This window comes from Euleptes europaea, chromosome 14 (genome assembly GCF_029931775.1).
Source record: "Euleptes europaea isolate rEulEur1 chromosome 14, rEulEur1.hap1, whole genome shotgun sequence".
In the NCBI taxonomy this organism is placed as follows: Eukaryota; Metazoa; Chordata; class Lepidosauria; order Squamata; family Sphaerodactylidae; genus Euleptes; species Euleptes europaea.
The window spans coordinates 31,136,974-31,164,525 of NC_079325.1; the positions used below are offsets into that span (position 1 = coordinate 31,136,974).

Sequence of the window (27,552 nt, forward strand, 5' to 3'; positions counted from 1 at the left end):
GTACCTTTCAAGCCCGTTTAATTTCCAGATATGGAAAGCTTCACCTTTTTATTTCTGCCCTTCAAGCTGCTTCAAAAGGCACAAGAGCAGGCCACGCTGGTATTTAATCTGGCCGACCACCCTGCCTGGCTCTCAACTTCGGGAGAAGCAAACTTACCTGTAGGTAGAGGGTTCTGCTGAACCATATCAAGGTAGCTTTGGACAAGATCGTAGAGGGGATCTAATGATCCGGGGGCTCGTCGGTGGGCAGGAACCCACTGGTCAGCGCCCACATCAGCAAACTGAAGGATCAGTGAAGTAGGGTCCCCTGAGCATTGCTGAGCATGGGCTGGATCCGGAGGAATGAAAGTGAAGGCCAATAACAGGAGCAGCAGAAATCCCATCCTAGAGCTCTAGGTCTCTCCAAGACGATAAATCCCAAACAGGTTCAGAAATAGTACCCAGGCACAGAAAGCACAATAGAAAGGGTAGTAGAACCCAGTACTTCCGAATGAGATCTGACTCTCTAGTGATGCTCTCTTCTTCCCTTAGACCTGCAAAGGGAGAGCTCCTTTCTCATGCACTTGGATCTCCTTAGCTCCCCCCTTAGTGCTCCCAAGCCCTGCTTGTAGAACAGAGGACAAGGAAAAACAGACAAAGCATTGCGGCTTCTTTCCAGCTCTTGCCCCCCCTTTCAACAGATCAGCTCTGACTGCCGCTGAAATGCCTCCAAAGGCAAAAAAGAAAAACCTGCCCAACAAGTTTGCGGCCTCCTGACGACACAGGCCTCACAGCTGCAGCTCCTCGCCTCTTTCCAGCCTGTGGGATGGGGCAGGGTGGAGCAGGCCACGCTTGGTGGAGTGGAAGAGTGAATGAGGAGCTTTCCCTGGCTGCTGTTCAGGGCCTTCCCCCAAATCTCGTCTCCGCTCCTCTGCTGCACTGAGTCAGCCAGCCATAGTTGCCACAAAAGACATCAAGCAGTGCCATCCTTACACCCTAGCTCAGCCTAGCCTCGCTTAGGGTGGCACTGTAATTCTTCCAAGGCAACAACGCACACCACCATTTATTTACTTCATTTATACCCCATTTTGGTCTACAAAGGAGACCTGATGTGGCTTACAACATTCTCCCATTCTCCATTTTATCCTCACAACAACCCTGTGAAGTAGGTTAGGCTGAGAGTGTATGACTGGCCCAAGGTCACCCAGAAAGCCTCCAAGGCTAGGGTGTCCAGGTCCCTCTTTGCCACCGGCAGGAGGTTTTTGGGGCGGAGCCTGAGGAGGGCGGAGTTTGGGGAGGGGAGGGACTGCAATGCCCTAGACTCCAATTGCCAAAGCGGCCATTTTCTCCAGGGGAACTGAACTCTGTCAGCTGGAGATCAGTTGTAATAGCAGGAGATCTCCTGGCAACCCTATCCAAGGCAGAGTTGGGGATTCAAACCTGGAATCTCACAGATCCTAGTCCAACACTCTACCCATTATAGTGTGCAGGCTCTCACAAGGGTAGACTCAGGTGGCCAATATGACCCAGTAAACATAGCCACAGCAAAGTGATTTATTTTGGTAATGTCCTCTGAGTCCTCTGATCTTTAGCAGGATTGTGAGTTGTCAGGTGCAATCCTTAAAACATGTTTGCATCTCTGGTGAAATTTCAAAATAGCACTCTGTTGTACTCTTATAAAAGTAAATAAGGTGGATGTTAGGAAGCAGGGGGGAAGCTCTTTTTCTAGAAATGTCATGCAAAAAAAGCTACTTCGTTCCATTTCCTAGTAAGAGTGGCATTTCTTATCCAAAAAAATCAATCTGTAATGGCTTTTTGAGGCATGCCAAACAAGTGGTTTTAATCTGTTTTGTGACATAAACACAGTATGAAAGCCCGGGGCTTGGAAGCCCAAAAAACGTGCTGCCTGACCCAGAAGGTCTCTTTTCCAAAGCCAGAAACACTCAATGAGGCCTTGGTGACTCAGTGAGGAGAAAAATGCACTCTGTGCATGCTTGGATACACATTCCAGCAAGCTTCCAGCTCCAAGGAGGTTAAATGTCAGCAACTAAAGTATAGTGTGGGACTTCAGTTTTTAGGCCTTCTAAAATCTCAAGTCTGACAAGTTGTTGGTTAAAGGTTGAAAATGGCTTTTCTGTCCTGTATATGAAAGCAGAGAGCCAGCGTGGTGTAGTGGTTAAGAGCGGCGGACTCTAATCTGAAGAACTGAGTTCGATTCTTCACTGCTCCACATGAAGCCTGCTGGGTGACCTTGGACCGGTCACCGTTCTCTCAGAACTCTCTCAGCCCACATGGAGGTAGGCAATGGCAAACCACTTCCGAATGTCTCTTGCCTTGAAAACCCTTCGAGGTTGCCTTAAGTCAGCTGTGACTTGACGGTACTTTCCACCACATATGAAAGCAACCTGGGATGAGGACCAAGAAGAAGAAGAAAAACTTCAATCTCCATTTCCATCCAATCAACAGGAGCAGCACTGTCTAGTGAATGGTACCACAAGAGCTCGGCATCATTATATCTTGTGAATGGGGAAAAGAACCAGAGAAAAAACTAGTTGATGGTTACCTCTAGAAGGGCCATTTCTTCACATTGGATTCTGAAAATCGTACACTGTTTTGACCAATCTACAGATCAAAACAGAAGATTATTACAGCTATAAACTTGATGGCCAGTTTCCTTGGACTCGATGGCTTGCAATGTTTGAAATATACATGTTTGAAACTGACGAAGGAGTGGTGGGGGTTATTCGTGTATTTTCCTGGAGGTCTTGAACAGCCCAGGCAAGTGAGGAGAATATAGACAGGTCTTTCGCCACACACAAAATGGCCTATAAATGTGACACAGCAACTGAGCAAGAAAATGCAAGTAAATGAAAAGCCTTCAGGTGAGATTTTGGCATTCCTAAAGACCAGCACAGACTTGCCAGCTACGTTCTCATGAACCAAGGCCTCGGGCAGGATGCCTGCCTAGACACTTTCATCATGAGATGGAGCCATCTTTGCCAACTAAGGGCACAGTCAATGCCTTTGGCATCCAGGGCCATCAGCAGGCTAAGCCCTCAGATAAGATGACTAACTTCCTCTGTTTCCTTTTGCTACCACAGATCATGAGGACACTAATATTTTCCAAACCCAGGATGTAAAAAAAAAAAAAGGGGGGGGGGACATATTTTGTCAAGGGACTGGATCCAGCCAGCTTTTTGGCTAAAACTTGCATATTTCTCCCAATTTACGATACTCCTGATTATACTATCAAATATTAAGTGGGAATCCTAAGAGCCATAAAACATAAAACTAAGAGCCATTCTGTCTCATTGCTTTGTTATTTCTGTGGCATGGAAAGAGAATTGCTCAAATTTCCCATCCAATCCATTTTTGGAACTAACCTTAAAAGACCTGGCTGTTGTTTTCCTTATTTCTTCAGCTGTAGCTCTTTGGCTTCCTCTAATGGCTAGAATCTGAAACAACTGAGGTTCTGAAAAGTGAACCTTCAAATAGAGTAATAGTAATCCTCAAACAGAGTGAATGGGTTGCTATGTTATTTCATGACAAGTTGAATGCATCCTGCACATGGATTGTGCCTTTGGGACATAAATTAAATGTGACTGTGTCCAATTCATTAACCTTGGCAAGGTGGGTCAATTTCAGTTCTCGGCAGATGGGCGCATATAAGGGGAGGGCAGCAAATCAGCCCGGCTCTGTCCATCTTGCCAAGAAATGTTTTTATGTTCTTATGACCCCTGCATTGAGATGTTCATTGACTAACAGACCCAAGTGTCCGGTAAGGAATACACAACAGAATTGTTATAATGTGAGATTGTTTACTGCACACTCAACACCATAAGTAAATTACAATTAAATAAATAAAGCTACTAAACTACAGATACTCAAACCAAATTAGGCCCACATGCTATTACTTTCAGGACAAGATTTCTCTAGAGATAGAAATTAAGACAGAATAGCTGGTGTAAGCAGTCACACTCTCCCCTCTCTGGCCAGGAAGCAGGCTCCAGCAGCAATAGAGCAGAAGAAACAGCCAAGTTATTTTAGGTGGCTAAGCCCACTGAAATTAATGGGCATCTAGGGAACATTAACATCTGTAGAGGTTGTAGACTTGGGAAAACAGATAGTAAATGTGGAGAGAATTTACAGTAGAGTTATAGTAGGAGGATAAATAAGATCAATAGTGAAGTATCCAATATGGTTTATAATGTTGGAATTTGGAATAATCAGAAGACTGGCAGTGCGAAAGAATAGAAGGCTTATATGAGATACAGATAAGATAGAATAGTTTATTATCATGTATTGATTAATTGACCTGGATTAATTTGCCCTGACCTGGATGGCCCAGGCTAGCCTGATCTCGTCAGATCTCAGAAGCTAAGCAGGGTCAGCCCTGGTTAGTATTTGGATGGGAGACCACCAAGGAAGTCCAGGGTTGCTGTGCAGAGGAAGGCACTGGCAAACCACCTCTGTTAGTCTCTTGCCATGAAAACCCCAAAAGGGGTTGCCATAAGTCGGCTGTGACTTGATGGCACTTTACACACACACACACACACACACACACACACACACTTTGATTAATTATGGTGGTATTCAGAATGGTAATTGATTTATTTGGAAGAAGCTTAATCTGTATGTGTATGTTAACTGTTTGTAATGGTTAAAGTGTTAATAAAATATATTTGGGGGAAAAACATCTGTAGAGGTTATTATGCCAATAAAAGTTATCTGATTCTGATTCTGTAGAGGTTGTGTGCTTTGTCTTTTAGTCAGACCTGTTCTGTGGGTTGCCCTCAATTCCTGTATGCATAGTACCTGATTCAGATTGGGACCACAGTGCATGAGGAGCACTTTTTGCCCACTAGAAGAATTCCTATAGGACAATTTCAGGTCAGGAAAATGGACTGGGGGAGAAGGCTGAAGTCCCTTCTCCCTGCAAGCCTTGGTCCTGATCTAAACCGGGCAGTGCATGCATGAGCATTGATGGGAACTCACAACTCATATCTAACTGTAAGATATAGTGGGAAATCCAGATACCACCAACAAGATGTGAATCAGCCTTATTATACTGCACCAACTCTGTTTAGGATTGCACTCACGATTTCAGCCTCTCAAACTCTCTCTCTCTCTCTCTCTCTCTCACACACACACACACACACAAAGATTCCTGTGACACCTTAAAAACTAACAGATTCAGATTTATGCAAGCATGACCTTTCATGTTTAGCATAAATTTAGCAGCTTAGCTTCAGTTTCGCATCTGATTAAGAAATTGCTTCTTCGCTTGTTGAGATTAATGGTCTCCTAAAGGGATTAGACTTTTTAGTTTACATGATAAGACCTGTTTGTCTATGTAATTAATGTAAGCTATGGTATGGTGCTCCCACCTGATTTTCATGTCTTTATTCTAATTTTGAGCCTTACCTTTCTGTGTCTCTCTGTCATAAGGACAGAAGCTCAATTTCACTTTAAATAAAATGCCAGGAAATAGTTACAATTCAAAGCAGAATGATACAAAGATCAGTTTGTAGGCACTGTGAGGGTAAATGGAGGGAAGAACATTACTAAACAGAATTGGGGGGGGAAGTGTTATGTTACATACAGAAATGAAAGAGAGATAATAATCTAGTAACTTTAATGGGTAACAGAAGGAATGTACCAAAAGCAGAGATGATGCTCAAGGCTTTTATGTATAATATACATTGACAAACTAAGTAGAACAGGGAAGCATTATAAAAGAAATCTGATTTACTGGGGAGCACAGGATAAGAAAGAGGGGAAATGCTGAAACTGTGTACATTTATTGTGCAGAAGCAAAAAAAAATGTAGAATAGCAGAATGAAAGTTTATTGGGAGGATAGTTGTTTGTGGAGTACACAATAGGCCTGTACCTATTAATGCACACCAAGCCCCTCAGAATAACAAAAACATTGTCCATCTCAATACAGGAGATTTCACACCTGTATTGCTTAGCTAAACATATGAGGCACAAAAAAGTGGTGATAATTAGGCAACACAAGCATGGGCCCCATGAGACTTGTGGGGGATCCCATCCTCCCCTTCTCTGAGCCTGCTGCGGCTCAGGGGCCCTTTCCTTAGAGCCTGGCGGTAGCAGTGCCTGGGAGCCAATCTGAGCCTGGAGCAGCTCCCAGAGTCCTTGCTCCTGGCATCCTCCACCACCATCACTGGGCTCGGAGCCTCTCCTGGTGTCTGCCACCACCTCAGCCAGACTCGGAGCCACTTCCAGTGTCCACAGCCATTGCTGGGCCCTGAGCAGCTCCTCGCATCCGCTGCAGGAGTCCCCCAAGTTTGCAGGAAAATCTGTTTAGCTTCTCTGTGGCCCCAATGTGTAGATTTAGGTATCTGCAGACAAGGGCCACACATCACTATAAGATATACAGATAACGTCATATTACAAAAGTAATTGTTCCTTTAGCAGAGTATCCAAGATGTCTAAAAAATTTCATCTCATGGCAATTTTTCACAGTAGTTCACAGAGACAGTGACTTATTTTTATGTGGGAGAGCTAATTAAAAAATTCCACCTTAGAGATCCAAGTTCAAATCCCCATGGAAACTTGCTGGGTAACCTTAGACCAGTCACTCAGCCTAACCTACCTCATAGGATTGTTGCTATGAAAATAAAATAGTTTAGGGGAGAATAGTTTTGTAAATTGCTTTGGGTCCTCATTGGGAGAAGGAAGAGGAAGAAGAAGAGGAGGAGGAGAAGGAGTAGTAGTAGTAGTTGGTTTTTATGTGCCAACTTTCTCTACCACTTAGGGAAGAATCAAACCAGCTTATAAGCACCTTCCCTTCCCCTCCCCACAACAGACATCCTGTGAGGTAGGTGAAGCTGAGAGAATGTGACTTGCCCAAGGTCACCCAGCTGGCTTCATGTGTAGGAGTGGGGAAACAAATCTAGTTTACCAGATTAGCCTCCACCACTAATCTGGTAAACTAGAGTGGGGAATCAAACTAGAGTGGGGAATCAAACCCCGATCTCCAGATCAGAGTCCACCGCTTCAAACCACAGCTCTACAAACCACTACACCACGCTGGAAGAAAAGCGTCTTAGAAATGTCTAAAATAAAATATTGCAAAGTGCAGTCTGTGCCAGCCTAATTAATGTTTAAACCCTATGTGCATGTGTTTTATTGTTTTATTGGAAAGAGGGTGTTCAGGAAATGTAACAGCAAAAAGCCAAACAAAGCCTTCTTTGTAGCATGTTTGTGTGCAGAAACATTCCATCATGTGAGCTCCTACCTGCAATCTGAAGTGATGAGGCACACAGATTTACCATCTCAATGAGAAGTAGGCCACCATGCCCCAGGGAATCGTGGGGTGTGATGCTCGTTGTTCACTCATGCTGTCTGCCCGTGGCAAACTGCATTCTTGATTATGTGATTTACTCTATGGGGGCCTGATGTGTACTTTCCAAAACAAAAGGTCAACAGATGCTGTGGGCTACAGATACTTGCCCTGATCCAGCATGTTGTGGAAGCAATTCTGGGTGCCATTTTTATAGGCTTGCGCATCTCGCTGCAGATCTCCATCTTCCTTGCATTGCGCATCTGAGACCTACTACATTAGAGGGATGCAAACGTTTCTGGCAGAATTGCCAACCTCCAAGTGGGGCCCGGGTTCTCCTGGAATTACAACTGATCTCTAGACTACAGAGATCAGTGCCTGTGGAGGAAATGGCAGTTTGAAGGCACAGACTCAAGTCTACAAAGGAGGGCTGCTTCTGAATTTGGTGTTATACCTGTATGCCCAAATAACAGCAGTAGCCCTGAGTGCCTTTTCGAACACATGAAGCTGCCTTCTACTGAATCAGACCCTTGGTCCATCAAAGTCAGTATTGTCTACTCAGACCGGCAGTGGCTCTCCAGGGTCTCAGGCAGAGGTCTTTCACATCACCTACCTGCCTAGTTCCTTTAACTGGAGATCCCAGGGGTTGAACCTGGGACCTTCTGCATGCCAAGCAGATGCTCTACCACTGAGCCACATTCCTCACCTAAGGCTAGTGCACCAACCACACCCTTTCATGGACGGGAAGGACTGTCACACATGTCTAGGTCATATCCATCTAGACTGGACTACTGTAAAGCAGTCCATGGTGGACCTGCCTTTGAAGAGTGTTTGCAAGCTACAATGGATGCAGACTGCAGATGCCATTGAAGCACAGAACTGATTGCCAGGTTCAACTCAAGCAACCGTCAAGGTATGAACATACGCCATTGATTGGGGAGGTGCCTTCCATCTGCTACAGCAGAACCAGAGGCCTGAATTAGGCATGGGGAGAAGGCTCTTCATCACTAAGCTTTCTTCCTGACTAGCTACATTTGCTAGATTTGGACAGAGAGAAGCTTTTCTCCCTCTCCCATAACACTAAAACGTGGGGTAATGTGCTGAAGCTGGAGGGTGAGAGATTCAAAACAGATAAAAGGAAGTATTTTTTCACACAACACATAGTTAAATTGTGGAACTCCCTGCCTCAGGATGTGGTGATGGCTGCCAACTTGGATGGCTTTAAGAGGGGAGCGGATATGTTCATGGAGGAGGGGGCTATTCATGGCTACAAGTCAAAATGGATACTAGTCATGATGCACACCTATTCTCTCCAGGATCAGAGGAGCATGCCTATTATATTAGGTTCTTTGGAACACAGGCAGGATAATGCTGCTGCAGTCGTCTTGTTTGTGGGCTTCCTGGAGGCACCTGGTTGGCCACTGTTTGAACTTGATGGACTTGATGAGCCTTGGTCTGATCCAGCATAGTTTTTCGTATGTTCTTATGCATAGCACAATGATATCACTCTTTTATGGCAAACCTGCTGATTTCAGTCAGGTAGCTGTTTGTCTGGTTTTTTTAGGATATCTTTAACTAACCCTCCCCCCGCAAAACAAACAGCTAATTAGTTTTTAAATCAGAAGAAAAAAGGACCATTACAAAATGAATTACTATCACAATTGGTTAGTAAAGAACTTGCAACCTTCAAAGTGTGATGCTCAGCAGGGTAGAGCTTGCAAAATGCTTTGTAGTGTGACAACAGGGGCGTTTCAAGCACATCTCTCTTTTCCTCTGTGAAACATTGGAAGGTGTGTTTACTCCCGAGGGAAGGCGGCATGGTATGGCCCAATCTTGTCAGATCTCGGAAGGGAGATCACCAAGGAAGGGTCTGGACAGGAAGGCAATGGCAAACCACCTCTGCCTCTCACTTGCCTTGAAAACCCCTTGCTGGGATCCCCAAGAGTCGGATGTGACTGGATAGCACTTGACACACACACGTTTACTCTGCAAAGTGTTACGGGCATTGATAGCTCTCTGTGTCTCTCTGTGTGTGTTTATAATGTGTTCTCCACACAATTATAAAAGATGCACTGGATGTGTCCTCTGTGACTGTAGAAATTAATAACAGGCATTATATAAAAAAAGTAAAGGTCCCCTGTGCAAGCACCAGGTCATTCCTGACCCATGGGGTGACGTCGCATCTCGACGTTTCCTAGACAGACTGTGTTTAGGGGGTGGTTTGCCAGTGCCTTCCCCAGCCATCCTCCCTTTACCCCCAGCAAGCCAGGTACTCATTTGACTGACCTCGGAAGAATGGAAGGCTGAGTCGACCTCAAGCCTGCTACCTGAAACCAACTTCCGTCGAGATTGAACTCAGGTCGTGAGCAGAGCTTGGACTGCAGTACTGCAGCTGACCACGCTGCGCCATGGGGCTCCTTAGACATTCTAAACATGAATCCTATTTCTTTTTATCTGTGCTTGAGGAGTAACCATATTAATCTGTTGTAGTAAAAAAAATTAAAAAGGAGAGTCTTGTGGACTAAAGAGTAACACATTTTTACTCTCAACACATATTGTCCTGGATTATACCCCACTTTGTAGTCTGTAAGGTGCCACAGGACTCCTGTTTTATCATGTTGCTGGGATAATTTTTAAAAAATTGGTCAGTCATTCAAACAGCATCAGTATATGTACAGCAAATTACATTTTACAATCAATTATATTTTCTGAATCATATTTAACAAGGGGCGGGGAGCAGCAGTTTCACAAAACACATAACTAGTGCCTTTCTTGTGTTTGTGCAAGACCTAGATCTTTTTTCTTGTCAGTTCTCTGCCCTCCCTTCATGTTCTATATTTCCTCTTGAAAATATAGCGTGAAAGGACTTATTTTCACTCTGCTTCTCTTCATGCCTCCCCTAGCAAATGCCCACACATCCTTAGGGACACCCCCTTCCATACTTTACATTTAAATTATTTATTGGAGTGGAGGACAGGCAGATGAAGGAAAATGCACCAGCTTCCTCTTGCAAACTTTCCCCAGGATTTTCTCCTTAGATTCCTTCAGGCTGCAGAATGATGGGTGCCCTCTTCTACTTGCTCAGAATGTCCTATTTTAGCTCGCTCCCTCCAAACTTATAACATTACGACTGAAGGTGAAAACTCGTGACCAGGAAATAGGGTTGCCAACTGCCAGGTAGTAGCAGGAGATCTCCTGCTAATTCAACTGATCTCCAGCTGATAGAAATCAGATCACCTGGAGAAAAATGGCAGCTTTAGCAATTGAACTCTAAGGCATTGAAGTCCCGCCCCTCCCCAAACCCCGCCCTCTTCAGGCTCCGCCCCCAAAATCTCCTGCCAGTTGAGAAGAGGGACCTGGAAACCCTACCTGGAAATTCTACCCCATCCCAAGCACAAATGCCTGAGGCCGACCACAGTGCTTTAGTGGTGACGGGCAAATGTTTTGCATATATTCAGAAGGACTCTGTTAGTGCTGCCATTCTCCCAAGGACAGTGGACAGGCTCCCACCCATGGGCTCCAGGTCCCACTGGGCCTCTTTGCTCCAGCAGAAGTGAAGTAGCATTACCAACTCCAGGTTGGAGATTTGGGGGTGGAGCCTAGGGAGGGTGGGGTTTGGAGAGGGGAGGAACTTCGGCAAGGTATCATGCCAGAGTCCACCCTCTAATGCAGCCATTTTCTCCAGAGGAACTGACTCTGTTGTCTGGAGATCTGTTGCAATTCCAGGAGATTTCTAGGCCTCACATAGAGGTTGGCAACCCTAGAGCAAGGGGGAGGGGGAACAGATAATGATGTTGCATGATGCTGCAACATCACTTCTGATTTGTACCAAGAAATGGTATCATACATTCTAGGAATTCACACATCTCTATGACTCTCCACCAAACTAAATAGAACAAAAGCAGTCATGTCTGCTCCATTCATAAAGAAGGAGGTGGGGTCTAACATATGATAAAAGACTTGTGTGATGAACCCCTCCTCTCCACCTTACCTCCTTTCACTCTGTGGCTTCAGGTTCTTTTCTCCCAGGCCAGATCTATTTCTAGTGGGCTGTCATATAGAGGAGGGTGCCGAGTTGTTTTCTGTTGCTCAAGAAGGTCGGGCCAGAACCAACGGGTTGAAATTAAATCAAAAGAGTTTCCGTCTGGACATTAGGAAGAATTTATAACAGAGCGGTTCCTCAGTGGAACAGGCTTCCTCGGGAGGTGGTAAGCTCTCCTTCCCTGGAGGTTTTTAAGAAGAGGTTAGATGGCCATCTGTCAGCAATGCTGATTCTGTGACCTTAGGCAGATGATGAGAGGGAGGGCACCTTGGACATCTTCTGGTCACTGGGGGTGTGGAGGGGGGAGGTAGTTGTGAATTTCCTGCATTGTGCGGGGGGTTGGACTTGATGGCCCTGGTGGTTCCTTCCAACTCTATGATTCTATGATTCTATGTCTAGTGGGCTAAGGAAAAAAATGTTGAACCAAGTGATCTTCTTATATGTACACCCCTTTTTATATATAAACTAAACTTCCATTCCCCATTCCATTTGATGTGGATGGAGCAGACATATGAAAAGCAAATAGGGCTACATCCCGTCACATCTACTTTGGTGCTGTTTTACTCCATCTCAATGCCAGAAGCGGAAAAGAGTCCCAGCCTTGACATTTCTAAGCCCTGATTGAAATGCCGTACCGATGTAGTTTATTTCTGGTGACATCCAGCGGGAGGGTATGTTACATCCCCCCTCCCTGGGCAACGATTTGTGTGATAAATAGGCCCCCTGTTATGTTTAGGGAAAATAGAACTGGCGATAATTCAGGTAGACTCTCAGATTTCAATTTGCCAAGATAGCATCATGATCAGGTGACCTTACCTCGTCAATTTCAGAGGCTAACAGTTCAGAGGGATCACACGATAAGTGATATTGGGAGTGGCTTCTTGATGTCCACGGGTTTACCTCCCCTAGGAATGTGGCACTCATCATTTGAGGACACAGACTGAAGGGGGAAGCGTGAACAATATTTAACACATGTCTTAACAAGCACCTAGCAATTTTAGATGTAATCTTTTTTTAAGGGATCGTTGGAGACCAGACTGATTTCCTACATGTTGTACCATCATTTGGCCAGAGGAGGAAATGGCAGGCATTACTAACCAGCTAGCACACAACAAACTGTCAATGACATTGACTTCCTTCTATATACCTAACACCATCACACACTAGCCCTCTTCACGTTATAGTAGCCCTGTTCATGTTATAGTGAATGCATGTACATCCTGCCTGTATGTTTGTACATCTGTTTGTAAGAAACAGCCAACATGTGTTCGCTTTGTTAATGAAACCAGTGACCAGTACCTGAATCACATGCATTGAATGTAACATGGGAATGCCTCAACACATGTATTTTGAAAAAGCAAGCCTACACTATAAGCAGATTGTACGGTCATTCACTTTAATTTGTGAACAGGGCTACAGACAGCACACTTCCGTTTCACAATCTGAGCAAAACATCACTGAGGGAAACCGCTGGGATGCTTCTATGTGCCTCCCTGTCCTATTCACCTGACCTTTGCACATGGGCCTTGTCTGCTTGTCTTGTCCTGCCTTACTATACTCCTCCTTTCATCTTACTGAGGGCCAAACAACATGGTATGTTTTGAGCTGAGTCTGGAATATTCCAAGTTATAGTTGGAATGCCCCTGCCAAGGGGCAAGGGAACCCCCACCTCCAGCTTCCATTTCCCACCGCCACTGGTGCAGATGGGGGGGAGAAGCCAATCTTAAAAAATCATAGCTGGGTGACAGCGTGATGTCACGTCCTGGCAAAACCAGTAAGTAATGCCAGTTCTCTCTAGGAATTGCTGGAAACTCTATGGTTTTACAACAGAAATTCTATTGATTCCTAGCGAGGACTGACATTGCTTCCAGGTTTTTCCTGGAAGTGACATCACACTGTTGTTGACTGCACTCCCCCAGGTCCCCCCTCCCCCTGGTATCCTGCTGATTGCCATGCCATGCCTGGCACCTCTGCTCCACATGCAGCTTCAAAGGTGTGCAGATAACTCCCAGCTGGGGGCATTTCAGCTCAGGAAAATGGCAAGGAGGGAGGCAGAAGCCCCTCCTCCCCCACACCACAATTCTGAGCCAAATTGGGCTCTCACCAGTTTTTAAAACAACATTCCCTGCAGGTGCTGTATGGCTGTGGTAAAGGCATATTGGGTCCAGGAAACCTAACTCACCAAAAAATCATACAGTTTAGCCCTGACTAGAAGTACTAATCAGAGCTACACCTTCTAAATCCACTAAAGTCAATGAGCATAGAAGGGTGCATCTCTGATTAAAAAGGTAAAGGTCCCCTGTGCAAGCACCGGGTCATTCTTGACCCATGGAGTGATGTCACATCCAGACACTTTCTAGGCAGACTTTGTTTTTGGGGTGGTTTGCCAGTGCCTTCCCCAGTCATCTTCCCTTTACCCCCAGCAAGCTGGGTACTCATTTTACCGACCTTGGAAGGATGGAAGGCTTGAGCTGGCTACCTGAAACCAACTTCCGTTGGGATCGAACTCAGGTCGTGAGCAAAGCTTTGGTCTGTAATAGTGCAGTTTACCACTCCGCGCCACGGGGCTCCTGCATCTCTGATTAGAATTGCCTTATAAGCCTTGGACATTCTTCCTAACTACCTGCCAGTTCTGCCACAATCACCAGATGCTCCTTACAGCTGCCAGATCCTGATCCTGCAAAGACCTAGATGGCAAGAGTTTGGCAGACATTCCGGTTGTGAGAATTCAGACCAGTGAATGATCCTGGATGGAGATCTATTTCATTTAACAAATTCCAGGGCTGAATCCCATCAAGTCTTGGCTTCTGACTTCCTTCCATTTCTCTTGAGACTCTTTGGTTTAGAGCCAACTTTGATTAATAAAAAAGAGTTTAGCCAAGGTAAAGTGGCCAGAAGTCATCCTCATCCATTTAAATAAATTATCTACCCCATCTAATCAGTCATCTATTCATACCCATTAACCAAGCTGAAATGGCAGAGCTCTGTCAGTCATCCATGCCTGGAGCATCAGAAATCAGCCTGTCTCCGTCTTTTTTGTATATGTTTGCTCCTTGATCCAGATAGAGGTGAGAAGCAAAGTTGATAGGGGAGCTGAGCAACATTTTGGAAGGATGTTGCATTATTGTTGAACTGCATGTAATCACTGTACATCAATTCCATGACATCATCTTGGATCTCAGGCTGCAGCTGACAGCCCTTGCTCATATTCTGTGGCGTAGTCCTTCTAAAATGGGGACAAACCCTGCTTAGGCTTTCAAAAATCTGAAATTGGGCTTAGAAATCAAGAATTGAAACATATATATCTTCCTGTGTGCTGTCATAGGATCACAGCATTGGAAGAGGCCTTCTAATCTACACCATCTAGTCTAAGCCCCTGTTCAGTGCAGGAAACCCACATCTAGAGCATCCCTGACAGCTGGCAGTCCAGCCTCTTTCACATGAACACATGAATACATGAAGCTGCCTTATACTGAATCAGACCCTTGGTCCATCAAAGTCAGTATTGTCCACTCAGACCGGCAGCAGCTCTCCAGGATCTCAGACAGGGGTCTTTCCCATCATCTCCTTGCCTTTAACTGGAGATGCCAGGGTTTGAACCTGGGACCATCTTCATGCCAAGCAGAGGCTCTACCACTGAGTCATGGCCCCTCCCCTTTCCCTGAAGGCCTCCGGCGGACTGGTTTTCACTACTTTGCTGTATCATGCCATCATGTTTACAAACACCTCTGCAACCATGAGAGTTAGAAACTTACTTTCTTTAAATGGAAAGCAGCTGTAGGTTTCAAGATGAATGAGGGAGCCTATGCACCAGTCACCAGCTCATCTATGCTTGTGTCCCACACAGTAATTACCTATAGTGATCAGTGACTTGCTGACAAATGTGTGTTGTTAAAGACACCACCCCATGTTGGCTGACTGCACTATAGTTAGAGAGAAGCAAAAATCAAGGAGGGGGGAGGTTTCTTTTCCCACAGGACTGTCCCACAGAGGTAGCATGAAGAAAACCAGATAGCCTGTGCTGAACCCTGCTAATTGTTTTATGGGCTAGCAGGGAACTAGGGTGAGCATGGTCAATAAAATAATTTATGGTGGGAAAGGCCAAATTGTACATAATGCACATGTGAAATTCCATGGGGAAAGCCTCAAGGAAAAGTGTATGTGATTGAGAATGGGGAAACAGTAGGAGGGGAAGGGGTTAAGCTTAATAAGCACCCTCTTCCCCACCCCATCACAGCTCCTCTGCTCCCAATTGTGCATCCCAAAGCAGTTTTTCTTGTAAAACAAGAGTTGTCAGGATACCCATACATAGATTTGCATATAATGTGTAATTTGGTTTGCAAATATTCTGAAAGAAAACATCTAAATTAGAAGTGTGTCAATGTGTTCTAACAGCCAGTCTACACAACATCACATGCTAAACCTGTTCCTGGACTACCCTACTTCAGGCTGCAGGTGGTTCAATGCTCCCCCAACTTAAAAACAATACAAATTTTTTTGCACAGAGAAAACCAGATTCAGGGAGATTAATTCCAGCCTAAACCTTTCCCTGACAAGCTCATTTTCTGTATGCATGGATTTTATTGTTTGAAGCTTGTCCCCTCCCACATGCCACCTGATGTAGTACAGACCTATTGAGCAAAGAGTATGTACATAATCGGTTTGTACAACTTCCACAACTGACTGTAAGAAGTGCATTCGAGCATCTTTTTATGATGTTTGTTACTCATGTTCATGTTGTTTAGTGGAAGAGAAACAGAACATATATTCTAGGCAATGTAGATTTTACATGCACATTAGAGATTGATTTAGGCACCTGAAGAGTTTGAATAAAAACAAGTGGGATGTTAGATGGCTTTTTCTAGTGTAAAATTTGGCACTGAAAGGATTAATTCTTCAAGCCATCCTGGGATGACACAGAAATGCTAAAAAAAAAAAATTCCAGACACAAGCAGAACCTGTCAGAATCCTGATCAATGAATTACATCTAGAAATGTTGTGTGGCCATTCAGTTGCCACCCAGCCTTTCATCACATGCACACTCAATGGATCACTTCATAAAGGAAGAACATGAATGCTAAATATTGTGATGAGCTTTTTGGTGTGCAATTGAGTGTGCATAGTTGTTCCAGTGCCCAAACCCTGGCACCAAGACTGGAGTTACAACCAAGAAAAAATACAAGCACCTGTTCAAATATCAGATTCTCATCATTAAATTCCACAGAATTCACGGAAGGTCATGACTCATATTTTGGGCTTTCTTCCTGATGAGGTACAGCCCATTTGTGTGTGGTAGGTGCCTCTCCTATGCTCTCACTGACACTGAAAGAATTTTGGAGAGGAGAACGGTCATGTAAATTCTGATATTTCATATCTGCATCTTAAAACCTGTATTTCCAATTTTGCGAATTTCCCAGAATTTGTATTAATGCAAAATTTTGTCCCAAAATTTTGTTAGATTTTTGGGGTGGAGGGGGCATGGACATGGAGTTATAAAACCTACGAGTGTGTTGTTGCATAAGCATTCAAGTCAATCGAGAAGTGTGTGTGTGTCTGTTGGCTCCCTTTCATACTCAGTTGAAGCCTGTGCATCTCACAGGGCATTGATTTACTCACACCAAAGAGAGAAGCATATACAGGGGAGGGTATTCAAGGGACTGTGAGGAAGCAGCTTTGCTCTGCGTGATTATAGTGCTCTGATGCCCTTCAGCCGAGGGGCACCTCAAGTGGCATCATGTCTTTGTGTCTGTGTGTGTGTGTGTGTGTTTATAGGGAAGGACAGTTATCCACCCACCCTACAAGCTGAGGTCCACCACAATATGCTTGTAGACCAATGTGTTTCCTTTGAAGCTGGGTGCTAGCAGGATATCCATGCCCTCCAAGGGAATTGGGTGGAACGCTCGTGGAGCTTGGACAGAGAGTTCCTGGAACTTGACAAACTTCTGCTTCTTTTCATCCCAGAGGTAGACATGGGTAAAGGAGAAGTCACTGCCCAGTGCCAAGTACTGGTGCTGAGAGACTCGAAAAGGCTCCATGACCATGGAACCTCGGGAGGGCAAGGTCTGCAGCTCTGTGAATTGCAGCCCCTCCCATTTGACCACCTTGGAGTCGCCGATGTACCGGCTCAGGCACAAATAGTTGTCCCTCTTGATCCGGAAGTGCTTGACCATCTGTACATCCATCACTTCTGCCACGTCGCCCAGGTGGACAAACTGCTTCTGCGAGCGGTTCCACTGGTAGATAATGGGCACCTGGGAGCTGCTGGAGATGATGAGGCGGGGCTTGCCGTCTATCTCCACATACTCCACGTCAGTGTCTCGGTGCCAGGAGTGCAGGTCCTGGTGGGAATAGAAGCCATTCTGGTTCCCGCGGTAGAGGCTGGTGGAGCCAGCTTTGGAGCTATCGGCGATGACAAAGAACCATTCTCCCTCAATCTGGAAGGCCTCGATGTCATTGGGCTTGCGGATCTTCTGGCTGTCGATGTCTTGGATCTTGATGAACTTGTCAACGTTGGTGTCCCAGCGGTAGATGTAGGAGCCACCAAAGAGCTGGGCTACCACAACATACAGCTGGGTCTCAGCCACAATCGGCTTGCAGTAGACGGCTGAGTGAGCTGTAATGGGGGAATTGAGAAGAGTCAGCAGACAAAAGGAAACTGGCCTGAACTCAGCAGTATTGTATCTTAGGGCGAAAACGCACGGTCGCTTTAGCCTCCTTTATTCCCTGTTTCAGCCGGGATTCAGCCAAGATCGAACGCATGTGTTTCGCCGAACGCGCGTTCAATCCTGGCTGAAACAGGGAATAAAGGAGGCTAAAGCGACCATGTGTTTTCACCCTTAGGCAGGTACACTCTATGACAATCTGGATGGCTACAAACATCCAGTTCAGGCATGTCACCAGCTTTATACTATGCACAAAAAATGGAGCCTTGGAATCTATTTTAAATGGAAGAGATGAGTCCTGGAACTTTTATAATAGAAGTCTGTGATGAAATACAGCTTCTGTGTGTGTATGTTGGCCAATGGGGAGTGGTGGGCAAGCTAATGGTTCCATGTTAAATTATCATCAGTCAACACAAAAGAGCAAGAACCTAATATGATCACATATCTAAGAGACAATTATGCCCCCCAGGCAGATCAACAAAGAGGGAGGCCACCCCAGAATAACCTTCAGGTTTGCAGTTTGTCCACCTAGGTGACATGATTCACAGATTGCTATGCTAGCCACAGTACTGGTGCACCAGCTCTTTAATGGTTCTGGCAAAAGCTGTAAATAAATTATTCATTAATTCATTCACCTGCTCTTTAACTCTTATTTAAGAAGAAGAAGAAGAATTGGTTTTTATATGCTAACTTTCTCTACCACTTAAGGAAGAATCAAACTGGCTTACAGTCACCTTCCCTTCCTCTCCCCACAACAGACACCCTGTGAGGTAGGTGGGACTGAGAGAGTGTGACTAGCCCAAGATCACCCAGCTGGCTTAATGTGTAGGAGTGGGGAAACAAATCCAGTTCACCAGATTAGCCTCCGCCGCTCATGTGGAGGAGTGGGGAATCAAACCCGGTTCTTCAGATCAGACTCCACTGCGCCAAACCACTGCTCTTAATCACTACACCACGCTGGCTCTCATTTTAAAGAAATATATCCATTTTACCTGGATCCAGCTCTATCTGAGCCCCACCCCCTGCACTTTCCTTCAGTGAAGCCACCAAAGGGAGAAGAGGAGGCAGCCAGCCAGGCATCTTTCCTTGTGCCTGGCCCTTAATTGTGCTGTATTTCCCAATCTCTGCTCTTCATGGCACTGACCTTGAGGGTTCACTCCTCTATAGGGAAAGGGCAGGATCTTTCTATTGCCTGCCATGCCTACTCCATCTTTACCTGGGATGCGGTCAAAGTCACGCAGCTTGCGCTCAACATAGTCCCACTTGAGGATGGTACAACTGCTGGAGCTTGGCTGGGCCAAAGCCACGTAGAGGTCGCTGGCATAGACAAAGGACTCAGCAGACACAGACTGGAAGGGCAGGGCCTGGTACACCACAAAGTCTGAAATGGAAAAGATGCCAAGAATCAGAATGAAGTCCTGCATCCCAGCAAGCCAATGGCTTCCTGGTCTTTCATCATCACCACCACCACCAGACTCTCGCATAAAGGATGGTTGTTCACACTAAAGCTAAACCTGTCCTTGCGGTCAAATCTCTTCATCAGTGTTTTCACACATGGTTGGTTACGCTGGGCAGAGGCCAATATAACCAGTCAAGCCATGTAGTGTCAATCAACTCACCAATGATACAACGGACTGCGTTTTTTCCCTCAGAGATATTGTAATGGGAAAAGCTTCCCCTGCGGAATTCCTTTCTGCTTCACAGCTGTTAAGGGCTGCCAGAACAAGATGGCAGCCTGACCTCTTCCTCAGAAGCCTTGTAAAGAAAATACCTGCATGTTTTTCAAATGCCTCTTCAAATACATGTGGAGTTTTTCAAGGAAGAAAGAAATGCCCCCAAACCTAAACGTTTTCCTACATCTTGTCCTGTTCTATCAGTTCAGATGCTTCCATGACAAGTCTTGCTCCTCTCCATCCTTTTGCTCCCCAGTCTACACACATTCCAGCTGTTCCTACCTGTAGTGATGCAATCAAAATGCTTGAGTGGCAGGTCCCGGACCTTGTGCCCTTGGTATTGAGGAGGGCTGCCACAGAAGATGGCAGGCACACTGGCATTGGAGCTTCCCATCCACTCCACCAACCACTTGATTTTGCAATCGCAGGTCAAGGAATTGCCTCGGAGATCTCTGTTGAGGAGAGACAACGCAGGAACAGTCACTGGGGGAGTGGGAATTCTTCCCTTCAGTTCTAAAGAATACAGCTACACAGTCTCTGAGCATGCCCCAAGTATGGAAACAGGTGCTTAACCTCTGGTGGGAGAGGACTGGAAAATCTGAACTGGCTGGTTGCACGTCATTGGTCAACCCAACTGTCTTTTGAGTGCATGACCATGTCCAGGGTTTTCGTTGAGGCTGAGATGTGCTGCTGATTCGATGTCATCTGTTCCCCAGCAGAGGATACAGAAATTGAGATGAGCCATTAATCGCAACTCGAAATGATTTCTAGTGCTGTTCCTTTCCAGACTGGTCTTACAGCTCACCTGCAGGCAGGAATCTCTGACTACGCTGAGGAATTAATTCTTGTTAGCATTAACTCTGTATCACAAGCTCTAGGAGAATAGAAGGATCACCACAGTCAGGTAAGCTTTGCCTAGCAACCCCCCTCCCCCCCCCCACACAAAATAATACTGCTCTTGCTTTTGCAGTTTTATGGACACCTCCTTTTCAGATCAATGATCTTGCTTAATGTCCTTGCATAAAGACCACAGAGAAAAAAACAAATGTAAATCCACAGATGTCACAACGTATAGTATATACTTTTGTTTAGCAACTATCTGAATTACAACATGGGTCACAATCCAGCACAAAGTTAAGCACTTTTATTGATGTGAATGAGAATATTAGCCATAAAATTAATTCATCACCCATTGAAACGAATCATTCCAATTATTAATTAGTTATGCCAATGGTTATCTCTTGGTTCATCCTCCTTGGTTCACCTTCTTCTGTTTCCCCAGGCCCTTGCATTGCATAACTTAGACTGCAGAACGTTTGGGGTAAAATTGCTTAATTTGCCCTGAGTTTGGGGAGTAAAGCACATTACAGTTGTGGGAGATGAAGCTCATCTGAAAGTGGTCTTCCCATTCCAAAGGGAAGAGAGAGCTAAATTACTATTATCAAGGTGAGGAAAAGTCTTACAGATCACTTAAGATGTCCAGTGGCTTCAAGAGGTCTCTGGGAAGCGTCTGCAGATTGTTGTGGGCCAAAGATCTGAAATAAAGAAAGAAAAGAGAGCAAAGCTGAGTTGAATGTCTGCCATTTACATTTTCAGGGTAGAAGTAGAGTTTTGTGAGACAAGAGGCAGAAATATTCCCCCCAAACTTCTAAAAGGTGCAAACATTCACCATAAGCTGTTTGTGGCCAATGTCGCCCCTGTCTACTGCTGCCGCTTCTTTGGTGCAATTTTTCTGCCAGTGAGGGCTTTTTTCTCCTCACAGAGTGACCCTAACCATTCAGGGATCATACAGAAAATCACAACACTGCATGGCCAATGAGATTTGTCACTGAGGGCAAACCTAGCCGTCTAGGAGGGCTATATGAATAGGCACCTTTTCACGCTGATGAAAAAAAATCACAAGACATTGCTCTTCCCTTTCAGCTCAGTTCAAGGAGAAATGCGGTCATCGCAGAAAGGGATCAATGACTTGATTTGCATAATTTCTGCTGCCAAAAGATGTGAGGAGGAGCAGCAAGCGATGTGGGGCTGCTTCCTAGCCAGTAGGTAATGTGCTCAGCTCCCTGCATCTCAGCTCCTCAAGAGTTACACATTTCTAATCCAATAATCATAGTCATGAGCTGAACTGTAACTCAGATGGAACTACGTGAGACGCAGGAAACCAGTCAAGGTCATAAGCAAAATGTTTAGCTTCTACTCCAGAAGAATATCCAATTGCCCCTCTTTAGTTTCTCCCAGAGGCATGCATGGTGGTCCTAAATAAAGACCTCCCTTGCTTCATCCACTGTGATGATGGGCAACCCAGCTCTCCTGCCCCTCATTAGCAAACCCCCTGCAGCAGCATGCCATGTGTCCATGCTCAAAGTGCAGATACGCTTGGCAATCCCAGGGGCCTCCACAGTACACAAGCCCTCCCTCCAGACATGACCCATACTACAGAATCACAAGCATTATGCTAATTTCTTAATTTTGCCGGTATGTCGCGCACTAACTAGGAGTTCACCCCTTCGCTTATGCTCCAGGCCCACACGAGGTATGCTTATACACCAGTGCTGACTCACAGGTGTGCCAGGGATTTGAGCCCACGGAAGGTGTTTTTTGACAGAGACCGGATGTCGTTGTTCTCTATGAACCTGAGGGCAAAGAACAAAATTCAGCCTTACTGCTCGGTGCCTTGATGCTGCTTGAGGAGTCTTCCTACTCCACACATATCAAGAAAACTCTTTCCTCCCACCCCAGCCTCACAGAGATGTACTCTCCACTTGTAATATGCCAACACTTCCCTGGCAGGATCCTCAGATCTGGCCTCCTTTGGCAGGGTCCTGACTGGATCCCCCCTGCCATCTGACCCCCACCCTGCCATCTTACACACTCTCCCTCGCACCTGCTCTATGCACCAGCCTCCGTCCATTCTCAGATGTGCACGGTCTCCCTCTCCTCCTATCTCCTAGGCTACCACAGTACTTTCCCCCTCCTATCTTGAGGCCTAGGTGGTAGCAAAAATAGAAATGCCCAGAAGCTGATTGCACAACACTCCTTGAAGGCTTAATACCCTTAGGTCATCTATCTCATCCCCCTAAAACATGGGTCAGCCTTGCAGAGTATCCCTGCTCTTACTAGGGTTGCCAGGTCCCTCTTCTCCATCATTAGGAGGTTTTGGGGGCGGAGCGTGAGGAGTGCGGGGTTTGGGAAGGGGAGGGACTTCAATGCCATAGAGTCTAATTGCCAAAGCAGCCATTTTCTCCAGGCGAACTGATCTCTATCGGCTGGAGATCAGTTGTAATAGCAGGAGATCTCCAGCTAGTACCTGGAAGTTGGCAACCCTAGCTTACCCTAGATGAACACCCCCTATTGTTCTAGCCCACCACAGCATCTTCTTAGCCACTTAGCAGCCCTGCCTGCCCATCCCACGTTCCCAAGTATGGCTTCCCCTATCAACTTTACACCGGTTTGGCCCCATCCCCTCTCTGCTCTGATTGGATGCTAGAGAAAGACTCCCCGTTGTCCATACAGGTATTGCAGGTGTGAGAGACCCATGAAGGCATTGTCCCCAATCATGGTAAACTTGTTGGAGTTGAGCAGCCTGCAAAGAAAGAAAAGGGAAGTTGTTAAAAGTTGGCGACAGCAGATGCAAAAGGCGTCCCCCAGGATCATGTTCTCATTTTGTTTAAAGTTTCCTTGAAAAGAATCAGGAGGCTCTAGGGGTTTTACAACAACAGGATTCTACAGTTAAAACAAAACTGATCTATAAAAGAATACCCTAAAAACGGTAACCAGAAAAAAAACCCACTTTTTTCTTGTGTGCATTTATGACCGTGGGTTTTTTTCTGTGGGCAATTTCCTTGTGGGCTTTTTTCTTGTGGGCTTTTTTCATAGAACCCCTAAAAACAAGCAGGCCCAACATTCCACCCAATAGCCTAATACAGTCAGCAAAAGGTTCTCCTAAATAACACTGCCGTACATGCTTCCTAAATGACAGCAAGAGCTTTCCTGACCATTCTAGAGCACAGAAAGCCAGTGAATGAACTACAGCAGATCTCACAGTCACGAGAGTACGGCTGAGTGCAGCACATGACGGCGGGGCTTACTTTTGAGTAAACACGCTTAGCATAAGGCTGCAACAACATCTAGAACCAACTGGATTGGCAAGCACTCTGGCTCCACCGTTCTTTGGTAACCAGTTCTGTAAATTCTAACCAAGGCTCTTTTCAGGAAGCAAGAGCCATCTAACAGCTCAAGTTAAGCACAGCTTGCTTCAAAGGGTGCTAAAATCTTGCACGTACTGATTATTCAGTCTGGCAACTCAGCTTTTGCAAAGCTAACAAGTTTGCAGAGGAGCTGTCTTGCAATGAGCTTTGCTGTGCTCAAACAAGCTAAACGTATGGAAAGTTCGCCTTGGCTGGCACTGCAGTAAAGTTTGAAAAGGCCAAAATAAAAGGAAGACCAAACATGGACTAGATCCACAAGCTCTCCACTTCAAGAACACCCCAGTGAGAGAGGTAAACATACAGGAACTGCAGAAATGGAAGGTGAGCAAAGGCGCCTTCTTTGATTTCGCTGAATGCTGCATTTATCAGAGTCCTGTAGGAGAGAAAGAGATGGTAAGAGAGATGCAGGGGAGGGAGGAGAGAAAGAAGATTTATCCTGTCACTGGGAGGCATTTGAACTTCAGAAGTGTTGGTGCAGCAAAGCTGAGGTTTGAAACCTGCCCGACCCACAGTATGTTGGGCTGATAAGCAAAAGAATTTTAGCACACAGTTTGTGTAGTGCAGCACAAAATGCTGGTGTAATGGTGCAGGGTATATTTCTTCCTATAAGATCTTCTTTGATTACTCCATTGATTTCACACTTCCCTGTATGTTCTCATGACTACCACTTAATCTATCTGCTGTCTGGTAACAATAAGGCGGTTACTCTATCAGCAGTTTACTATTTAACAGCCACTTTGAAGATACCCCGAAAGTTATAATCAAGTTACGCCTAAATGCTCATTTGCATACAGGCGCTCTTTTTGCACTGGATGCTGGGATATTTCTTCCTACAAACTTACATTGCTTTCCGCACAATCCCTGTGTGTGGGGGGGGGCAGGGAGTATGTGTTTAAAGATCTCTCCATTTGCTGTGATTAATGAAGGCTAGTTGGAGTAGGGCTCAGAAACCACTTAAACAAATCAATGCGGGCATCAACACCGGCCAGCAGACAGATCCAGCCAGCACAACTGGGGAGAAAGCAAGCAGTAAGAGCTGTCAGAGGACCAGAAATTCCTGATAGGAGGAGCGGAGGGGCTCCGTCTTTCACTGGACTTGCTGCCTAAAGGGAGATGAAATTCATTTTGTGCTTTCCCATGGACTTTGGAGGCTTGCTGTCTCCTGTGCTGGGGACTAAACCCAGGTACCATAGTTCATCCTTAAAAAGAAGTGGTGAACTAAAATATGGCTACAAACCTACAGCAAGTTCCCATCCCTAATAGTGTGCAGATGCTGAAGAGCTAGGGTTGCCAACCTCCAGGTGGGGCTTGAGGACCACCTGGAATTACAACTGATCTCCAGACTACAGAGGGAAAATGTCAACTTGGAAGGGTGAACTTTATGGCATTGTACCCCTGCCGAGGTCCCTCCCCAAACCCCATGCTCCCCAGGCTGCTCTCTCAAATTTCCAGGAATTTCCCAACCTGTACTTGGCAACCCTGCACAGAGAAGGTTTGCTCAAGTTTGATCCCTCAAGCATTATTTTTTTTAAAAGCACAGAAGCTGTATTTTTCTTGAATCAAAGATGCTTACAGCTGTTTTCCACAAGGCCAAATTTCAATACTACCTTAGCAGTGCATAGTCGTCTCTCTCACAGCTGCTGTAACAGTACCAAAGTCACACTCGAAACCTTTCCCCATGGCATGATTCAAACAAGTTGTATAGGTCCAATCTGTAGGTCCAAACCAAACTATATCTATGATGGACACTCAGCCCAGCAACCATAATAGGTAGGGTTCAGAACCACAAAAGATGCCCATATTGTGTGGGTGGAGGCATTATTTGCTCTCTTTCAAACATGAGAGCCCCCACAGGGGCAGAGGCTCCTACGCCTCTAATGTATCATTTAAATTAAGCCCAAGACTTTCTGCAGAATAGCAGTGCAACATAATGAAGTGAGATGGTAGAGTCCTAAATGAACCATATCCCTTCATACTGTAAGTTGGTGGAATCCCATTTTTGAATTCTTGGGTATTTTAAAAAAAATCTATACAAAAACGCAATACAGCAGGGAGAAGTTTGGATTACAACCTTCCTCTCAAATGTACTGGTTCATTACTTGCAGGGTGTTTTCCTTTTTGACATAGAGGAGCATTCAACCTTTCGTGTGGCTCCAAACCATATCTACAATGGCATCCTCTCCAACTGCAATTCAAAGTAGTACAGTCCACTCCGCCAGGACTATACCACCTCATTTTGCTGTTTATATAGACTTTGCCCAAGCTGTTCAGAGTATAGTGATAGACTCTTGGACTAGTAGAAAAGGGCAAGAGTCCAGTAGCACCTTAAAGACTAACAAAAATATTTTCTGATAGGGTATGAGCTTTCGTGAGCCACAGCTCACTTCTTCACTTTCTATATATATATATATATGCATATATATATATAGGCATACTCATACAGTCAGAGATGCAGCAATGAGTACTTAGAACTGTACACAGCAATTGCATGTGTTCAAAGTACTTGATCTCTACATGATCCGGAGATACATGATCTTTAAACAATCCATACGACAGACTTTTAAGGTCGGTCAGTATTATTCTCCCCGCTGTTGTGGGGGACTGGGGCTGAGACAATAATGGCAAACCTAAAGTGCGCTTAAAGCAGGATGCAACTGGACCCCAGTACTTTGCCGGTTTGCTCTGTAAATCTGAAGATAGACAATCGTTTTTAAGAGATGTGACAGCGCTTTGACACAACCATCACTGCCTGGAGAGCGGGCACTCCCTTTTTTCTGCCCTGCTATCATCACTCATCAACCGATACGCATGCACGTGTGAACCAGCAGAGCTTTGTATACCCACAGGGCTCCGGTAATGTCTCACATACTCCAGCTCACAGCTGCCCTTTTCACCCAGCAAGTGCTGTAATCATCTCTCCCTTTCCCTAGGAACAAATCAGCCATTATCCAACAGCAGAGTAACTCCCGAAAAGAAGCTTCCACATAACAAGCCGACACTCTGAAAAACTCCAGACTGACACTCCAGCAAATGTTGCAGATCTTCTAGCCCACCCCACCTCAAGTCTAACCTCATTTCTCCAGCTGCTGGCTCCAGACCCAACAATCTGCACCTACAACAATCTGACCTCTGCTAGGGTGACCACTTCATTTCGCACCCAAACAGCTACCTAGAAACAACCCCACCGCCGCCGCCGCCATACGCACATTCACATACATACTCCCCAGTTTGTCTCTGCTAGCGTTTTCCAAATTTGCCACTTACAGTGAAATGACATCTCGGGGCAGATTCTTGGGTATGCTCTTGGAGTCCACACAGAAGGCAGTGTCTCTCGTGCAAGAACAGCTCGGGGGGCACGGGGGTGGTCTCGGGGCTCGCCGGGAGCTGGCAGGCAGCCCGAAGCAGGCCAGGCCCAGCAGGCAGAAGAGAAGAAGAGACCCCCTCGGGAAGGTTTTCCCCAACGGCTGCGACTCAGTCATGCCTTTCCCTGGCCTCTCTCTCCTCTCCTGGTGAAGAACAGCCCCTGCCAACTCCTGAGTTCCCCCAGGGAAAACCGGCGATTGTAGCTGCTGCTGCTGCTGCTGCAGCCACCAAACAAGATGCTCTTTCTCGACTTCTCTCTTTCCTCCTCCACAGACAACCTCTATGTGTTTTCAGGCTGCCGCCGAAGCCAAACTGGCA

At 45.7% G+C, this 27,552-nt stretch overlaps 2 protein-coding genes across 2 annotated transcripts in view; both read right to left on the reverse strand.

The window, feature by feature from the left end:
- PROM2 (prominin 2) overlaps positions 1-444 on the reverse strand; it is a 60,886-nt gene extending 60,442 nt beyond the window's left edge. The window contains exon 1 of the mRNA XM_056860623.1: positions 158-444. Coding sequence (XP_056716601.1) covers positions 158-383 — 226 coding nt within the window. The 5' untranslated portion in view covers positions 384-444. The remainder of the gene's footprint in view (positions 1-157) is intronic.
- A 16,623-nt stretch (positions 445-17,067) lies between these two features.
- On the reverse strand, positions 17,068-27,350 carry LGI3 (leucine rich repeat LGI family member 3). The gene is made up of 8 exons (XM_056860270.1): positions 27,136-27,350; positions 24,173-24,244; positions 23,175-23,246; positions 22,225-22,296; positions 21,127-21,198; positions 19,946-20,115; positions 19,207-19,371; positions 17,068-17,941 (listed from the first exon to the last, which is right to left on the reverse strand). The coding sequence occupies exons 1-8, from the start codon at positions 27,348-27,350 to the stop codon at positions 17,124-17,126; spliced, it is 1,656 nt and encodes a 551-aa protein (XP_056716248.1). The 3' UTR covers positions 17,068-17,123.
- Positions 27,351-27,552: the final 202 nt, after the last annotated feature.

What these genes read in the sequence shown, in the direction of transcription:
- LGI3 (XM_056860270.1), bottom strand. Translation starts at nt 27,350, where the DNA reads ATGACTGAGTCGCAGCCGTTGGGGAAAACCTTCCCGAGGGGGTCTCTT. An exon ending in CCCCGAGATGTCATTTCACT is followed by an intron (nt 24,245 to 27,135) that starts GTAAGTGGCAAA and finishes TCTCTCCTACAG; the next exon opens with GACTCTGATAAATGCAGCAT. An exon ending in CTCTCACACCTGCAATACCT is followed by an intron (nt 22,297 to 23,174) that starts GTATGGACAACG and finishes CTTTGCCCTCAG; the next exon opens with GTTCATAGAGAACAACGACA.